Here is a 20062-nt window from a genome sequence, read left to right on the forward strand (position 1 = left end):
GGAATGAAGCAGCCGTGGCCTTAATTAAAGTACAGACCCAGCATTTACTTGGTCTGAAAATGGGAAACCACGGAAAACCATCTTCAGGGATGCTGATATTGGGGTTCAAACCCACTATCTCCCGGATGCAAGCTCACAGCTGTGCGCCTCTAACCTCACGGCCAACTCGCCCGGTAATTTAATTTTGTAATTGTTATCTAATTAGTCAGAATTAATACAACTCGAGCTCCAGATTCTCTCTAGATAAATTCTGGAGCTCACATTGTAATGCTACAGATAATTTCATCTGTTACCACAAGAAGAAATACTTTTGTTGTTATCCGAAATAAACAGCATTGCAAGATAAAAATTAAATAATCATAAATATATCTTTCAATAAATGAAACTCAAATTGACAAGGACTCATTTATTTACATCTAACGAACCGATTTCGAGAGACTTTTGTATGGAATATGGACTCGACAAGTGTCGGATTCAATGCTTCACATCACAGCCTGCACGGTTGGTAGGTAACATCACGTCATACATCGTGATGCAAATTTTCTGATGGCCTCCAGCCGTAAGATATTTATGTCAAAGACCAATATAAAACCAAATATGTATTATTTTCACTAAGCTGTAAAGTAGTCATTTTGTAATCATTAGCGTTGTCAGTTCTAGATAAGGAAGATAGGAATTCTTTACATAATCGAGAATGTATCTCATGTTTATCCGATTCAACAGTTTGGAGTATTAGGGACAACAAACTATTCTACGTATGATTAATACTTTCAGTCGTAGAAGAAAAAACTCATAAATGTTTTTATTTTTATTTTTTATAGATTTAACGCTGTCTATGACGAAAGGAACCACTAAATATTACCATAAGTGAAGATATTACTTGTTTTCCTCCCTGGTTTTTGCGCGGACATCCATACCTATAAAAATGCATTTCATAACATGTATTTTTTTATTGAAAGCAAAGCCTAGTAAAGCCATATCTGCACAGCCCATGAAAGCTTTTGGTGGACTGGAAGGTGAAGGCTTTCACTCTAAGTGGGCGAGTTTCTTTTCTTTACAATTTGATTTATATCGCACCGAGACAAGTAGGTCTTACGCCGATGATGGGATAGGAATGGCCTAAGAGTGGGAAGGAAGCGGTCGTGGCCTTGATTAAGGTATATCATTTGCCTGGTGTGAAAACGGGAAACCACGGAAAAGCATGTTCTCCCGAATCCAAGCTCACAACCACACGGCCAACTAGCCCGGTATGTGGGAGAGAGTGGTGATTGCCTCTACGACCGGCCGCGTTACTCATGTTTGGTGTAGACTGAGTGAACGTAAGAGTCTTGATCTTGATCCTCTTGACAGGTAGGTATCTCTTTCTAACTTCCTGACCTAGAATCGAACCTACGTCCTTTCATGTGAACCGAGTACGCCTTTACAAACCTGGCTAGGCAGCCTCTGGCTCATTATAATTACTACAAATATATTTCGTCATCATACCTGCGTACTTTTAATCGAATATAATACATAACGTGTCTTATTGCGGAGTCTATCACAGAGAGAGTGAGTGAGTGTGTGTGTGTGTGTGTGTGTGTGTGTGTGTGTGTGTGTGTGTGTGTGTGTGTGTTTTGGTAGGCAATTGGGATATGAACTAGGGTACATATGCCAGCACCTGAAACAAAGTACAGATCGATAATTTGACTAGAGTTAATGCAGAAAATCTTACACTTTACACTACTCCTGAGGTAGCAAACGTGCGCTTGTTCACTTAATACCAAGTGTTCTGAAGACTTGTTTTCTGCACGGTTGTGCTCTGCTTATTCTTGAAGTGAATATTGACGATGATGCTTGCTAGGTCGTCGGCTACTGAGAGAATAATGCTGTCTCACACACAGACATATAGCTCCTGTTTCATCACGTTGTCTCTCATCCTGCTGCTGATTCTTCTGAGAAGATAGTCAATGTTTAGAAACCTGAGATGTTTTGTTGTTGTTTCTACCTCTAGCTCATCAGATACTATTAACTTTTGTTACAGGACATAAAATGATTGCTCTCTACGTGACAGAAATACTCATCTTCTCCAGTATGGCTGTACTTGCGTCACCATATTCAAGTAAGTGGAACAATTCCGTAAGGAAAACCATTCACAGTTCTGAAATCATCCCAACTACCAAAGTAAATGTTCAAAATTTATCCCACAAATGCCACTGGGTTATCTGAAAACTTTTAAGTGTATTGTAGAGTTGTGTCTTTGAAGGTTCCAAACACCGTAGTTCTGTTTGAAAACCCATAATATATTGTAATGTTTTATAATATGATATGCGAATACACCTCTCACCGGGCGAGTTGGCCGTGCGGTTAGGGGCGCGCAGATGTGAGCTTGCATTCGGGAGATAGTGGGTTGGAACCCCACTGTCGGCAGCCCAGAAGATGGTTTTCCGTAGTTTCCCATTTTCACACCAGGAAAATGCTAGGGCTGTGCCTTGATAAAGGCCACGGCGCTTCCTTCCCATTCCTAGGCCTTTCCCATCCCATCGTCGCCATAAGACCTATCTGTGTCGGTGCGACGTAAAGCAAAAAGAAAAAAAGAAAAAGGAAAAAGAGAAGCTATTACCCGAACCTTAACTCATGTTTCAGGGGTTGCGGGTGATTGCATAGTGTATCACTTCACATACGATTCTTTGTTCGTACGATTGTGCAAACTTTAGAAGTTTCGTGGCGAATGCAATCAGGAGTTCCTAAAGCTTCCCTTGTCAATTTCAGTCAAGGTCATTAGATTCATACGTATACAGTTCTAAATACGTATGAGCAGAAGTGATGTTACAGTATACCATATCGTAAAACGCTTCACACATATGTAGGTTATAAGAAAGTGCGAAGTACAAGAATATTTTACTGATACGAATCTTCTACCAGTATAATTACACTCTAGTTTTGGTGGAATTTCTAAAGCACTCCTTTGCCACAACCTACATTCACACAGTTAGACGATTAATTCGAAGCTGTATTATGGCTCATATATTATTAGATGTACAATGACCGAGCTCGATAGCTGCAGTCGCTTAAGTGCGGCCAGTATCCAGTATTCGGGAGATAGTAGGTTCGAACCCCACTGTCGGCAGCCCTGAAAATGGTTTTCCGTGGTTTCCCATTTTCACACCAGGCAAATGCTGGGGCTGTACCTTAATTAAGGCCACGGCCGCTTCCTTCCCACTCCCAGCCCTTCCCTGTCCCATCGTCGCCATAAGACCTATCTGTGTCGGTGCGACGTAAAGCAACTAGCAAAAAATGTACAATGATAAAACGAGTGGGTGAGTGGTTGGAGTCACGTAGCTGTCAGCTTGTATTCGAGAGATAATGGCTTCTAAACCCAATGTCGGCAGTTCAGATGATAGTTTTCCGTGGTTTTCCACTTTCACACAAGGCAAATTCTGGGACTGTACCTTAATTAAGGCCACGGTCTCTTTCTTCCCGCGCCTAGCCCTTCCCACCCCACTAACGCCATAAGACCTATGTGTACCGGGGCAACGTAAAGCAAACGGGAAATAAATAGATGTACAATGGCGGGTATTCTTCTGTTGTTTCATCCCACATCGTCGCGTCTGTAGGAGATGGAAAATCTGCATAAATGATGTTATCCGCTAAATAATGAAGAAGAGCACGAGGAATGAGAAAATGAAATCTCCTTATACCTCGGAAGCTTAGTATCACCGGGATCGGAAGATGACAAAAGTTAGTTGAGGGAAGTCGAACACATAATATGGAATAGAGTAGCCTGAGTAAAGTGAAATGATCCTGGACACAGCTGGGGTCCATTATCTACGTGATGTGAGTCTGCTGGGTGACTGCTGTTTTATGGGGACATACAACGATATCACCAAACCTCGTTAACATTAGTTACCGAGTGGTTTGGTTATATTGGCTATAGTAAGCTGCCTCTGTGGATCAGCGGTAGAGTGTCGGCCTCCGGATCCCAAGATAGCGGGTTCAAACCCGGCAGAGGTTATCGGATTTTTGAAGGGCGGAAAAAAGTCCATTCGACACTCCATATCGTACGATGTCGGCATGTAAAAGATCTCTGGTGACACATTTGGTGTTTACCCGACAAAATTAATTAAATCTCAGCCATAGACGCCCAAGAGAGTTTCGGTTTATTCGGTCTGCGATCTAGTGGGGGCCTAGAGTAAAACGGAACGTCGAAATTGACGAGCAGACAGCCAGATGGCGTCAAATTGAAATGTCTGCACACGGTAGCTGAGTCCATACGATTATTATTATTATTATTATTATTATTATTATTATTATTATTGGTTATACTGTACAGAGCGAGTAGCTATGAGGTTACATTCAATGGATGGTGGGTTCGAATCTCACTGTCAGCAGGCCCAACGATTTTATTTCGTAGTTTTCCAATATTATGCTCGGGAGTTGGTATAATAATAATAATAATAATAATAACAATAATAATAATAATAATAATAATAATAATAATAATAATAATAATAATAATAATGGCGTGTAGCCTCGGAGCTGCCTGGTACAGGTCTTCCACGTTGACGCCTGATAGGCGACCTGCGTGGCTGTGAGACTAGGGCCCAACCTATGATGAATTATAGTGCTGAAGACGGCATACACACAGCCACCGAAGCATCGGAATTAACTAATGAAGGTTAAAAACACCGACCCGGCCGGGGATCAAACCCGTGACCCCCTGCAACAGAAGTCAGCACACTGACCACTCAGCCATGGAGCCGGACTCGGCAATTGGTGAAGCTGTAACTAATGCCACGGTCTCTCCCTCCTTGAATCTTTTCCATTCCAGCATCATCAAAATCCTTCATTAGTGTTAGGGCTATGTTAAACCAGTAAAAATACACAAATCACAAAGAAAATGGGAAGCGATCTTACCTCCAGATAGAACGAGAGCACAGTCTGAGAAGAATGGGAATGGATATAGAAGACAAGGAAATGAGTCTCTTCAGGCATATTGAACCTAATGCAGACAGGGTGGGAAGATTTATTTTCTTTTTTTTTGCTAGGGGTTTTGCGTCGCACCGACACAGATAGGTCTTATGGCGACGATGGGATAGGAAAGGCCTAGGAGTTGGAAGGAAGCGGCTGTGGCCTTAATTAAGGTACAGCCCCAGCATTTGCCTGGTGTGAAAATGGGAAACCACGGAAAACCATCTTCGGGGCTGCCGATAGTGGGATTCGAACCTACTATCTCCCGGATGCAAGCTCACAGCTGCGCGCCTCTACGCGCACAGCCAACTCGCCCAGTAGGGTTGGAAGAGACCAAGAGGAAAATAACAGAAGCTCGGTACAATGCTGGGTCCAGCTGCTGTCCAGAGTAGTCTCAAATACGAAAGTCTTTGAAGGAACAACTTTTATCTTACTGCAAGTTTTACGTTGCATTATTTTCTAATTTAATTTAATTTCACACAATGTGCATAAGTAAAGTAGGGTACATAATCTTAAATCTTAAGCGCTTTCACATAATTTTGTCAGAGACATTTATCTGGACAAACAGTTCATTACGTAATATCTGTCGCGTGGGTTACCACAAAGTTTGTACACGCATAGTTCGTTAGGTTGATGGTAGATGTCGCTCGTGCAGATCCGGTGTTGAAAACTATGAAGCGCAAAGCGCGTCATGATATGTCTCAGTGCAAAATTGGCTTTTCCCCATTCTCTATTGATCATTGAATCTGTGGCGTAAAACTCAGAAAATATTTCCTCCCTTTTTCCTTGCATTTCTTGCAGTAGGCGCTGGTATGCTTCTGTTGATGACAGGATTATCTCACATCTCAAATCCTGAATATAGAAGGATTCTCTGGCGAGTACATATACCAGGCGTGAGGATGTATAATGTGAAATACATAAAGCCTTTTTCAGGAAGCTGGCTTTCAATTTTTCGATTTCCTTGAGGTTCTTCTTTTTGAGTTTGTCCCAGATTAGTGTCAAACCATGTGACTTAAAAAGTTTCAACGCATTATTTAATGAGAACTTCCGTGAAGTTGGTATACTGTTCTTAGTTGAAGAGGCAGCTCTCCCGAACATGGATTTTGTGTACATTTCCATGGGTCTGTAATGTGATTCGTAAGTATTTATACTGTTGTGACGATTGATTGTGTTTTTCTTTCACATTATAACACCGTTAGCTGCCGAAAGTCATTGACACAATTTTATTTGCATTTAAGGTCGTTCTCGGATGTCCATACTGTATGTTTGTTGAAAGTCTCCTGAAGACTGGTAAGATTGTAACTAAAACCACGGTCTCTCCCTTACCGGACCTTTCCCATTGCAGTATCATCGAAATCCTTCATTAGTGCTACCTTAAACCAGTAAAAATATACAAAACACGTTGCACTGATGAATATACGTTTTCGGCAACGCTAGGATAGAGAAGGGCTAGGATTAGAGTGTTGTAGAAAGAAGAACATCCAGCGTTCTAAGACTTACATCTGGATTAGGTGTTTCACTCCCCATGGAAATACGTGAATATAAAGGGGAATATCGTGATATTTACTATATTATTATATCTTCTTATTCTTACTCTACATCCGTTACTACAGGATTCACAAATTTTTATGTATCATTCCGTTGCAGATGTAAAGCTCCGCTTCAGGACTCATGACCTTAATTAAAGTGTACCTCTAAAGCATTCGGTTGGAGTGGAAATGGGTAACAGTGAAAAATCTTTTCGAAAGCTGCAGACGGCGGGAACTCAACCCGCCATCCACGAAATGCAAGCTAACAGGTATACGACCCGTATCTCGAAGCTAACGCAGCTAATAAACCGGTAACTAGCATTTTAAGGACGTCTATGACTTCTGTTTGGCTGTAAATAAAAATGTGAAACTTTATTGTTAATAAATCAAAGCTATCATTACTGGTGCAATTCCAGGAATTGTGCCTACTTGAAGAAAGGGAAATACCGACGTCGTAGCTATGTTCAAACACCGGATTTTGGGGGGAGATCTCCAAAGTTAATTGGCCGTGGTCAAAAGTTGGATGGATAACTCATGTGATGTTAGCTAAAAGTGGGGCAAGGAAGGAACCGGTCACCCTACAACAAGTAAACTCCGACTCAAGATGCCTGACCTGCCGCCCCTGTTCTAACTGGGGGAGATAACTAAGTCGCCAACGTCGAAATTTGGATAACACGCTTGGGTTTTGTTTAAGGAAGGGAAACATGCCAATTCCGTTCAGTTTCTGGTATACACGTGGAGCAGGTGTCATGGCGGTATGCAGAGTTCTGTGTTTAAATACATATTACTAAAGACAGGCACAATATGAAGAAAATTTTGCAATAATATATTTACCAGGGATAAACATGAAACTATGAAAATATATTTAACAATATTATAAATGCAATAAATCACAATAATTTTTATCATTTTTATTGAATTTAAATCAAAACATAAAGCGGTAACTATTATATTTACACTAGTTAGTAGTTAGTTAATAATTGTTAGTATAATATTGTATTCTACCTTCATAGTGTATTCAGCTATTTAAAGAGAATTACAGCATGATACAAGGAGATTTTCAATATTTTCTGGCAAAAGATTACATATCATTAAATATTGTTTTATACAATAAAAAGGATGGCTCCACATCACATGGTGTAATGGAAGCATATTTGTGTGGCATTATATTTGCTGGTATTTCGCCGCTATTATCTTAAAGCACCTTACTATTTCGAAGCGTAATACTGTATGATGGACTATTTCCCATAAGTAAAGAACATTTTATACGAACTGCCTTTACAAGTGCCCCTCGGACTTGAGCTAGTTCTTCTGTCAGGCCTTCTACTTACTCGACTAATGTCAGAAAGGGCAACTTCTCCATCATAGTAGATATTCTGAAAAAATGTGCCTGTATGTACGCCAGGTCTCCTTTCATTTTTTCACTGTGAAATTCCTCCTGTGCAAATCGCATACAATTACTTAACTCAGAGTAAATACTATTAATCAAATGCACAATAAATAATAAAACATCACAGCAAATATAACAAAAGATTCTTTAAAATATTCCAAGTTTCCGTCATTAAGTTCTTTATCAATGTGGGACAAGTTCCAATAAAGACTATTTTAATTTTAATGGAAATATTAACGGAGGGAAAGTGTATAAACCTTACAAAATATGAAGCAATATGGAGATTTTCACAAAGTATGAACTTTTTTGTAAAATAATATGGAATATGAACTGTTTTGACGTGCAATCTCATCTAAACTTCGCCATTCGTAATTATCCTACTTTCCAGAGCGCTAGCAGCCATGGTTTAGAACAGGGGTTTCCAAATGGCGGCCCGCGGGCCGCATGTGTCCCGCGAAGCCATTTTTGCGGCCCGCGAGAGCACTGTAAGAAATAATGTGAAGAAAAGTCATAAAAATATTTATTAGCTCGTTCAAAAACGTATTAATTTGTATACACCTTATAGACCCAAGTCAGAACTAATTATTCTTTAATACTAGTTCCTCTTTTCAAGTATTCGCTTGTTCTCAACAGATTATTTTTGATTTCAAAACATTTAAAATCCAAATTTCTAGTAATAATGTTATTACTTTTGATGGTTTCGGAGACGCCGAGGTGTCAAAATTTTGTCCACATGAGTTCTTTTACGTGCCAGTAAATCTACCGACACGAGGCTGACGTATTTGAGCACCTTCAAATACCACCGGATTGAGCCAGAGTCGAACCTGCCAAGTAGAGGTCAGAAGGCCAGCGCCTCAACCGTCTCAGCCACTCAGCCCGGCTCCAAATTTCACTCTTTTATGTAATTTTACAATAATGTGTTAAGCAATTAAAATGATCAAACACTCATTTCAAACGAACTATGCATATTATTTCATAATGGCGCTTCTGTACTACTTGCAGAATTTTACAAAACTTGCGGCCCGCGAACATGACTAAGGTTTCCAAAATGGCCCTCGAGCCCTTACGATTTGGAATCCCCTGGTTTAGAGTATGAAATATTATATTGTGCCAGTCCCTGCATATCACGTTCTGAGTAGTAATGAACATTTCATGCGAAGTCATTCATTGAAATCTCTCTTATGCTGTTGCAATGGAAGCGGTCTAGTTCTAGATAACGTATTTCTCCAGGCAACGGAATATTTTATTTACAGGTATGTTTGGGCGATGACTAGTTCCGATAATAAATAGTTGTTTGAAACACATTCTACCGAACATCAAGGAATGTTGTTATCGAAAAGATTACTCTCAGTCGTAAACTGATAAAAGGGAATATCATCTTTCATATTCAAAGTCTTTATGAGAATAATCTTTATTATCTAGTAAATACAGTCACAGTTTGAGATACATTAATTTAGTAGATTGAAGAGAAATTATAAGATCCACTCTCAAATCTATACTCTGAACATATATAGACCTACAACTGATATAAAGTTACTTAACACATTCAAGAAATGGAACTTGTTTAACTCAGAAATGGAACGATATTTTCGCCCTTTATAAATCGACTACCTCTGACGGATTCGCTCCCGCAATTTTAGGATTCGGAGCCAACACACTACCACTGATCCAAAGAGAAAGGTATTATTCTGTTTATTTATTTGATTATACATTAGTATCAAGTACATTGTATAGCATTATTTCTTTTTAAATAATACTAAGAAAATATATGAAGCTGTATTTAATTTCTTCATAATCCATACTTTCATCTACATTGATATACCAAATTATGAGCGAGGTAAATTCAACTATCGGTATTATATTCTCAGGGCATCACACAATCTCTCTGAATCGTGTTACAGTGATGGAAGACAGTCTATTTCCATTTTGATATTACATTTAATTAATTTGATTTCTTGTTGTTCAATTTATACAGCTGCCAGTCTGTGGCAAGCACATTCTGTATATTTCAAATGGGACAAACAGTATTAACATTAATTAATGTGTATCATTGGCGTAACTGTGATTTTCTATTTACAGAATACGGACGGAGTTGTGACGACATCACGTGTCTGCAGTCTGAGATATGTGTGCTGAGAACTGACCCTTGTATCGGTGCCAGGCCATGCGGCCGCTATCCCACATGCCAGTCGACCAGGCCTAGCCAGCCTCCCGGTAAGTACACGTGCTGTCCTGTACAGAGCACCGCATAAGCCCACAAAGTTACTCGTTTATTTATGCAGTCGGTTAACATTTAAGTGTGCTAAACTGCGAGAGACCTGCCGTAGTATATTTTCTGGAAGGAGCGGAAGAACCACTTTTCAGTGAAAATGATTATTCTACCATGACCTTTAAAAGTGTTAGTACTTGAAGTAAAGCAAAACACATTCTATTATTATTATTATTTTTATCATTGCCAATTGATATCGTCATTGGCTTATGATGAAGGTCGATGACCACGACGTTAGACCTGATTAGACCACGACGACAACACGAATAATCATCACCACTTCTGGAAATGGCAATCGTGTTCCGAAAGATGGTAAGGAATAATGGATATTTGAAATTGTAAAACACTTCCCTGTTGCTCCAATTCCACATGAAATAGAGATCCTCTAGCTGTAACCACTAATATCAAAAGTCACGAAAAAGTACATACTTGGATAATACTACGCAGTTGCGTAGCCAGGATCGGCCAATGGTGCGGGCGGTGGGGGGGGGGGGGTTATAGGCAGAAAATGCTGATAGAACACAATGAAGGTGCGTGTACGTGTGCGTGTGCGTGTGCGTGTGCGTGTGTGGTGCGCGCAAGCAAGACTTTTCATTTTAAGGACACTGATACAGGCGAATTAGGTTGATATTCAGACTGCTGTACACCACAAAATCTTGCATTAAAATACAAAACAAGAACAATACCATCAAGATCAACATTTTTACAGCGAATGGTACGTTCAGTTTACAATCTAAAATCTAATTTCGAGGCTTCTTAAAAAATATATGCAATAGATCTGTTCGTTCTGAAATTATGTATCTGAATGCTTAGTATATTGTCACTTTCTGTTTAATTTCTTTTTGTAAAATGTCCATGGGGGAGGGTGTGTTCTAACCTCCAGTAACTCCCCTTGGCTACGCCCCAACTACTACGAGCTACGAGCAGTAATAGGAGTAGTAGTATTGGGGCTATGTCTTTGAGATCGAGATCGAGCTACTCTACTCTCAAACGGAGGATCCTGGTATCCTGGTTTCGAATTCCGGTAACTTGGGTGGAAGTTTCACCAATATCAGCCTGTTGTAGCAGGAAGAGCATCCAGCGTTCCAAGACTTAGATTTGGATTGGGTACCTCATACACCCCATGGAATATGAGATGATAACATGAAAAATCATAATTTTGAATATAATTATTAATATTTTCATTATTCTTAATCCACCGCTAAAGAATTCACACACCGAGCTCGATAGCTGCAGTCGCTTAAGTGCGACCAGTATCCGGTAATCGAAAGATAGTGGGTTCGAAGCCCCTGTCGGCAGCCCTGAAGATGGTTCTCCGCGGTTTCCCATTTTCACACCAGGCAATGCTGGGGCTGTACCTTAATTAAGGCCACGGCCGCTTCCTTCCCATTCCTAGGCCTTTTCTATCCCATCGTCGCCATAAGATGTAACTGTGTCGGTGCGACGTAAAGCAAAAAAAAAAAAAAAAAGAATTCACATTTTTATATGTGTCATTCGGTTGCAGATGTACACCTTCGCGTCAGGATTCATAGTGGTCCTGCCTGTACTACCAGTTAGATGCAGGATTATATGATCTTACCACTGGCTGCGTGGAGTTTCCCTTTCAGAATGTGTCATATGTGGGTGTGTCCATTTACTACTTTTGCATTACGTATCTCCATAATATGCAGTTGGTTACTAATCGCTTGCTAAATTTGCAACACTCAATTCCATATATTTATATTATATATATTATATATTATATTGTTCGGAGGTACTGTATTACGAACTGAAATGAGATTCCTCGCACCGAGCCAGTAGGCCGTCCGATTAGGGGCGCGCAGCTGTGAGCTTGCATTCGGGGGACAGTGGGTTCGAACCCTTTAACGGAAACCGTGAACATGGTGGTTTCCCATTTTCACACCAGGCAAATGATAGGGATGTACCTTAATTAAGACCACAGCCGCTTCCTTCCCTCCTTCCTTCCTTCCTTCCTTCCTTCCTTCCCACTTCTACCCTTTTCCCATCGTCACCGTAAGACCTGTCTGTGTCGGTACGACGTAAAGCAAATTGCTCCAGGATGTAATAGTCATATTCACACTCACTGCGGGCAGAATACCACACACAAATTTTCACCATACTTGTAAACACACAGTCTACATACTGAGCTGAAAGAGGGTCTCAATCATGGACCCTTCTCTGCCAGCAATGCGGCTCTCACATGGGAAAGATCGTAGAAGAGACGAATGTCATCCTGGAAGTGAGTTTCACACATATTTCATCTTATAGGACTGGGTAGTCATCGGTCTCGACAACCAGGACGGACGGAGATAAAATTAGGTCTGGGGATCGTGCTGGCCAGGGATTTCATAAACGCCTGCGCTAGTGCATTGACTTGTACAAGCAGTTCTGTATACTATGTGTACGCGGGAATTGGGTTGTTAGAAAAAACACATCTCTATGTTGTTCTACGAATAGTGGTAAAACGAATTAGATAATATTCTAGGTGCCCTGTGTACTGCTCAATTGTTCGTGTAAAAGTAACAAAGACAATCAGGCATTACATACTGTGTCCTCCTACAACACGATTCCGAGCGTTAGATCACTATTTTCTGCTGTATATACTGCGGAAGATGCCGCTTATCTGGTCGATATTGCACACACGAACAGCCATAATTAGCACCGAAGCAGAATATATCATTGTCTCTGAACACAACGGTTTCTTAGTCATCACTCCGCGTGTTAAACTTTCGACACCACAAGAGGCAGGCAGCACGGTAATAGGACATGAGGAACACCTGATCCTTACTTTGAGCAGATGGTCCTAGTTGATACCTCTGGAGCGGCAGTAACTCTAATTTTACTGTGTCCGCTGTGAACGCTCGTACAAGGTAACGGTACACTTGTAAGTTGCTATGCCCGAAAACAGATGTACGGGTTTGTGCTTTTTATTTTCAACAACAGCAGCAGCACGCTTCTTCTCAACTGTCTTGTGCAATGGACCAATATGGCCATCTGTCCTCACAGAGTCCCACAAGACAGCCTCGCTTAAACTTCCTTAATTCCACAAACAGTGCGCACACACGCTGTCTTCACATGTGTTTCTGAAAACTACCGGCTATGCTCTCTGGAAGTGCGCAGCCGGTTATTCGTGTCCAGTACTCGATTTCTCATTTTTAGCCGGTGGTGGTGGGATTATGTAATTATTATTTTGCGAGGAAGTACAAGAAGGCACCCATCCGCTATTAACAACAATCAGAAAGAAGAAAAGAAAGAAGGCCGATATTTAAAAATGAAAGTATCGGGAAAAAGGAATAGCAAGTCAGCAATGGCCGTGAGAATTAGGGATATTCTAGGTCTCACAAACCTGTTACCATCAATGTCAGAAAAAAACAAGAATAATGATGTTATTGGCTTTACGTCCCACTAACTACACTTTCACGGTTTTCGGAGACGCCGAAGTGCCAGAAGGTAGTCCCGCAGTAGTTCTTTTACGTGTCAGTAAATCTACCGACACGAGGCTGACGTATTTTGAGCACCTACAAATACTACCGGACTGAGCCAGGATCGAACCTGCCACGTTGGGGTCAGAAGGCCAGCGCCTCAACCGTCTGAGCCACTCAGCCCGTCGAAACACGCAGTTGAGACTATATCCATCCACATAGTGTGTGGCGTCGGGAAAGGCCATAAAACATAGCCAAGTCCACGTATTCGCATCCACAACCCAACCCCACCAAGGTATGGGGAAAAGAGTTGGAATTATTATTATTATTATTATTATTATTATTATTATTATTATTATTATTATTATTATTATTATTATTATTATTATTATTATTATTATCATTGTTGTTGCTTGTGTCCTGTACCATATTTGATCAACGTATTGCGAGCTCATCGGTAAAAAAAGTTTCCTGAAGCTACTGGAGATAAGCTCTGGTTCTGTACATTACCTTGGTCATGACTGGAGATGTAACCCTCAGGGAGATACAGGATAACGCACTTAGTAGAAGAACGTTATATTGTGCCGTCTCGTGTGACACATCCTGGAGGTTCTGTCCAAGCCCGAGGATAAACAAAACTATGCATTACTTCAGCACAATCAGCCTCTCTCCTGCCCGTTCCTATAAAACTACGGCAGACGTCCAGAAGGAATCGCAGATAGGAAAATGCATGAGTATTGGTAAATGTGTGAAAACTTCCTCATTTTGCCCAATATTGCAAAATTTGACAAGACATGTAGACCCAGCGATTTGACTGCTATCTGTGAGCTTGCATGCGGGAGATGGTGGGTTTGAATACACTATCAGCAGCCCCGAAGGGAGTTTTCAGTGGTTTCCTATTCGTACAGCAGGCGAAATCTGGAGCTATATCTTCATTAAGACAATGGCCGGTTCCTCCCATGTCCTAGCCCTTTCCTACCCCATTGTCTCGTATCTGAGTTAGTGTGGCGAGCAAATAAATATATCTACCTATTGTATGCGCGGAAGAGCCAGTTAAGCCATGCCGACTTCCCTGAGAGCTTGTCTAGGACATGTACTACTTAAACCATTTGACATGGCCGACCTCAGTGGCGAAGTCGGATAGTCGTTGACCTTCCCTTCTTAGGACGGCGGGTCCAAACGCAGCTAAAGCCGATGGTCTTTCAGGATATACAAACACGAAATTCCGTGTCGTTGCCTTCGTGCACATTAAAAATCTCCTTCGCAACAAAATCGCGTCACCTTGAAGTCCCTCCCCCTGTGGATGGGGGCGGTAGAATAACATACACAGCATTCCCTGTCTGTCGTAAAAAGGGACTGAAAGGGGTCCCAGGGGCTCTTAAATTTGGAGCATGGATTTTTGACCACGGAGCCTTAGGTAAGTCCTGGCGCTGTTTCCACTTACATGCACCAGGCTCTTCACTTTCATCTATCCTGTCTCTCTTGGTCAACTTTTGTTCTTTTCCGACCCCGACGCTATTAGGTTTGCGAGGCCTAGGGAGTCTTTCATGTTCCCGCCCTTCATGGCCCTCGTCGTTCTTAGGCCGATACCTTCATTTGCGAAGAATCGGAGTCCTCCCATTTTTCCCTCTGATTAGTGTTAATAGAGGACGGTTGCCCACTTGTACTTGCTCTTAAAACACCACCACCACCCTTGTGCCTCTTAACATTTATTGTACAATAACAATTAAAGGGACGTTAAATTCGTCGCGCTGACCACGTGTTACCTCCTTATCTGCAGACCTACAGGCTGAGCAGTAGTTGCTTGGAAGGCTAAGACCCTTCAGGGCTGTAGCGCCATGGATTTAAGTTTAAAACAACAATATTATTATTATTATTATTATTATTATTATTAATATTACTGTGACCTATTTTATTTCTAGATTGTGAGACTACGTTATGAATAGCACTGTTATGATGGCCTTCCGGATTCTATGGTGTTCCCTTGACATTATGTGTCGAAGTCATTTTTTCCCTTCACCTCGTTGTGAACGCTGCATTTCGACAGTTGGAAACATCTCGTTTTCTCGACCTGGTATCACTTGACAATTCTTGATTTTGTTTATGTTTTGTTTTTCACCTGTTGGAGCCTTACGCCTTGCATCTAGCTCACGTTGATCAGGAGCAGACTGTCTAGTCAGTACCGTCGGCGAGACGTGTTGCTCAACTAAACATTAGGTGAGTTCCGGTTCTGAGTATTTGGACTACTCTTCAATATTTTTTAGATAATACCGGGTCGGGAGAACAGGATGAGTTCTTAGAGCTTGTTTATTGGTCATAAATATTTCAAGGAATCAAACTGTTTTTATTTTGATTATGGGAATGGCCTTAGTGTAACAGGAATTCGATGAACCCTGGCTATTTTAAAATGTAATGAGTGTATATTCTGTACTTTCTTGTGTTTATAAACTGTCATAACATTAAATGTTTGTTGCTTACAGCAAGCTGCGCCCAGGTGCGATGCCCTCAAGGACAGTACTGTTCCCTGAACGAGACCTACTGTTCATTGAAACCTTGCAGACCAGTACCTACGTGTGTTCTCAGCGGCAGTTCAGGTGATAATGTCTAATGTAACCTCATATACTTTTCTAAATTTAAAATAATGTTATTGGATTTACTCCAATTAACTACATGTACAATTAACTAGTTGTCTGACACGGTGAAATGAAGGTATTTTGTCTTGAAAGGGAGTGTTCTATCGCGTCTCTAGATTTACTGGCTGGCTGGCGTACAGCCGCTCGCAAAATTATTCGTCCGCCCACTTCATGTGAAGACAACAGCCAGTAGCACCAATATAATAAAGAAGTTGATTGCAAACAAGTAATCGTATGTTTTATTTGCCATCTGAACATCTGAGAACATAATTTATAGCACTCTAAGCACTGGCATTTGGAACAAATTAAAAACAATCACACTGCTTGCAGAAAAGTCACGTTGCAAAAGTATTCTTCCGCAATAAGAAGTCAAGGAATGTTCAGTCGTTTCCTAAATATCAGTAGTGTGTCGAACGGCCTTTGGAACCAATCACGGCTTGAAGGCGTTTCGGCATGGATGTCACCAGTTTTTCCGTCACTTCCGGGCCTATTTCGTGCCATTCTTCCATGAAGTATTGCTTCAGAGATTTTTTATTTGGAATACGCTGCTTGCTCAGTGTGCATTTTAATTCCGCCCATAAATGATGTATGGGGTTTAAGTCTGGGAAGTGGGGTAGTGTCTGCAGCACATGAGGTGGATTGTAGAGGAGCCATTCCCTAACAAGACGAGCAGTGTGCTTAGGGTCATTATCTTGCTGGAAGAAGTACCCACAACTAAGACCTAATTTTTCCACGCTGGATGTTAAGTGTTGCTTTAATATACTAAAATATACTATCTTATCTATCCGTTCAGCTATTATATGGCAGTTGGCTACCCCAGCCGCCGACATACACCCGCATACCATTATGGAACCTCCTCTATATTTTGCGGTTGGTTGCAGATTTTGACTTTGGAGCTCGGCGTTCTTCTTTCTCCATACATGTCGCTTTCCAGAGCAATTGAATAAACAGAATTTGCTCTCGTCCGTAAATAAAAAGCTCTTCCATAATGCTGGTGGCTTCATAACGTACTGTTTGTCGAACGCCAGCCTCTTCTTATGGTTCACCTCACTTATCCAGGGCTTCTTCCGGCTTGTACGCCTGCAAACCAGCTCTGTGTAACACACGTCGTACAATGTCGGTGCTGATGTTCTTCCCAGTGGAGGTTTGTACCTCTGTTCGAAGCACAGGTCCAGACACATGGGGATTTTTTTGGACGGTGCATATTATGCTTCGCTCTTCGCGTGTTGTCAGCTTCCTCGACCGCCCAGTTCTTGCTCTATTGATTAAGTTGTACTGGTCTTGTATCGTTGAATGATACTTGCGACTGTAGTTCGCGGTATTCCTCTTTCTTAAGCAATTACTCTTCACGAATTACCAAGTATGTGGAGTTGGATAATTCGTTGGCGTTCAACAACAGTTCGTTTCCATATCTTTCCCATTGTACTCGGGGCATGCACTAGATGTTGTCTCACCGACACTGTCCGTATCACTGATGGACTGAGCTTGGTGAATGTCCCCCTTTCTCAATGCTGTGTTCGTTACGCAAGATAATGCACAAGGCGGACGAATACTTTTGCGTTGCCATTTCCCAGCCCAACCACATTCATTCTTTATTATTAAAGAGTACTGATGTGCAAGAGGTATATTCTGCCGGTATTATAGTACATATATATTGCATATTCACTGCGTATTTGTTTCTGAACGTATCTGAAGCCTTGTAATGCAGTTTTGGTGTTCAGTATATGAAAAGAACGACGAATACTTATGCGAGCGACTGTATTTGAGCTTGTTCACTTATCAAATGACCGAGCTGGGATCAAACTCACTTACTTGGGCTCAACAATCCAGTGCTCTATTGCCCGAGCCCTTCATTCCAGCTTGCTCTTGCAGAGTGTTATTCATTAGCGTGTTTGTGCAATACGCTGGTGACAATAAATATCCGAACACAATGAAGAAACGATGGTTAGAGTCCGAGATTTACAGGACAGCTTTACTGTGCAATATTGATGAAGTGATTATCTTTGTATTATCATTAGTCTCAACACAGTCGTTATCAGATGGTCCAACATCACATGATGTAAAGTGGGACATAATCGATTAAATTGTCTCAGATTTTTGTCTGTCTGTGCTGCTTACCCGTGTTGAATCCTTTATGGGTATCATGTCAACATGTAAGACAATGGTACACTTAACTTCTAAGTTTCAAAGCGATTTTATTGTTGGATTATGAGCCAGTTATGTTCGGACAAATTTGACAGTCGGAGGGCGCAATATTTCTTTGTGACGAGAATATGCAAGAAATGGTTCATGGAAGGAAAATATTGAAAACTGTTCTCTGGTAAGTTTACCAGCAACTAATTGTCCCAATTCATCTCTAGCTTTAGTCGATATTGGCGAACCTAAAGACTCCTGTAACAGTTTTCTGCTGCTTATAATGCTTTGGTTTGTGTATTCGGTACCCTGTCCTAGGTAAACAATAGATACACGAACAGCGTGACTGGGAGGAGAAAGAACAGAATATTCTGATTTTCAATTAATCGCCTGTCACTTTCGGTAACATGTCGACAAGTGGCAATCATTTTAGCGATATCATCCGGACGAATTTAGACATTGCACATTATAATAATGAGTGCTATTGGATATGGCGGAAGATCACTTCTCATGAGTATTTTTACTCTCTTCTCAAGTCAATGTCGCTCTGACAACATTGGACTTTGTGTTCTTACAGATCAGCTTTAGGTCATAGTTGAAGCCAGCCAACCAACCAACCAACCAACCAACCAACCAACCAACCAACCAACCAACCAACCAACCAACCAACCAACCAACCAACCAACCAACCAACCAACCAAAACCAACCAACCAACCAACCAACCAACCAACCAACCAACCAACCAACCAACCAACCAACCAACCAACCAACCAACCAACCAACCAACCAACCAACCAACCAACCAACCAACCAACCAACCAACCAACCAACCAACCAACCAACCAACCAACCAACCAACCAACCAACCAACCAACCAACCAACCAACCAACCAACCAACCAACCAACCAACCAACCAACCAACCAACCAACCAACCAACCAACCAACCAACCAACCAACCAACCAACCAACCAACCAACCAACCAACCAACCAACCAACCAACCAACCAACCAACCAACCAACCAACCAACCAACCAACCAACCAACCAACCAACCAACCAACCAACCAACCAACCAACCAACCAACCAACCAACCAACCAACCAACCAACCAACCAACCAACCAACCAACCAACCAACCAACCAACCAACCAACCAACCAACCAACCAACCAACCAACCAACCAACCAACCAACCAACCAACCAACCAACCAACCAACCAACCAACCAACCAACCAACCAACCAACCAACCAACCAACCAACCAACCAACCAACCAACCAACCAACCAACCAACCAACCAACCAACCAACCAACCAACCAACCAACCAACCAACCAACCAACCAACCAACCAACCAACCAACCAACCAACCAACCAACCAACCAACCAACCAACCAACCAACCAACCAACCAACCAACCAACCAACCAACCAACCAACCAACCAACCAACCAACCAACCAACCAACCAACCAACCAACCAACCAACCAACCAACCAACCAACCAACCAACCAACCAACCAACCAACCAACCAACCAACCAACCAACCAACCAACCAACCAACCAACCAACCAACCAACCAACCAACCAACCAACCAACCAACCAACCAACCAACCAACCAACCAACCAACCAACCAACCAACCAACCAACCAACCAACCAACCAACCAACCAACCAACCAACCAACCAACCAACTGCATGGAACTGCAGCCCTTGAAGGGCCTTGGCCTACCAAGCG

General features: G+C 41.6%; 1 protein-coding gene across 1 annotated transcript in view; it reads left to right on the forward strand.

Moving 5' to 3' along the window:
* The first annotated feature begins 421 nt into the window (after nt 1-421).
* Nucleotides 422-20062, forward strand: part of LOC136875593 (uncharacterized) — a 35254-nt gene continuing 15613 nt past the window's right edge. Inside the window, exons 1-4 of the mRNA XM_067149135.2 lie at nt 422-505; nt 2021-2098; nt 9946-10080; nt 16038-16151. Coding sequence (XP_067005236.2) covers nt 478-505; nt 2021-2098; nt 9946-10080; nt 16038-16151 — 355 coding nt within the window. The 5' untranslated portion in view covers nt 422-477. The remainder of the gene's footprint in view (nt 506-2020; nt 2099-9945; nt 10081-16037; nt 16152-20062) is intronic.

Source organism: Anabrus simplex, chromosome 6 (genome assembly GCF_040414725.1).
Source record: "Anabrus simplex isolate iqAnaSimp1 chromosome 6, ASM4041472v1, whole genome shotgun sequence".
In the NCBI taxonomy this organism is placed as follows: domain Eukaryota; kingdom Metazoa; phylum Arthropoda; class Insecta; order Orthoptera; family Tettigoniidae; genus Anabrus; species Anabrus simplex.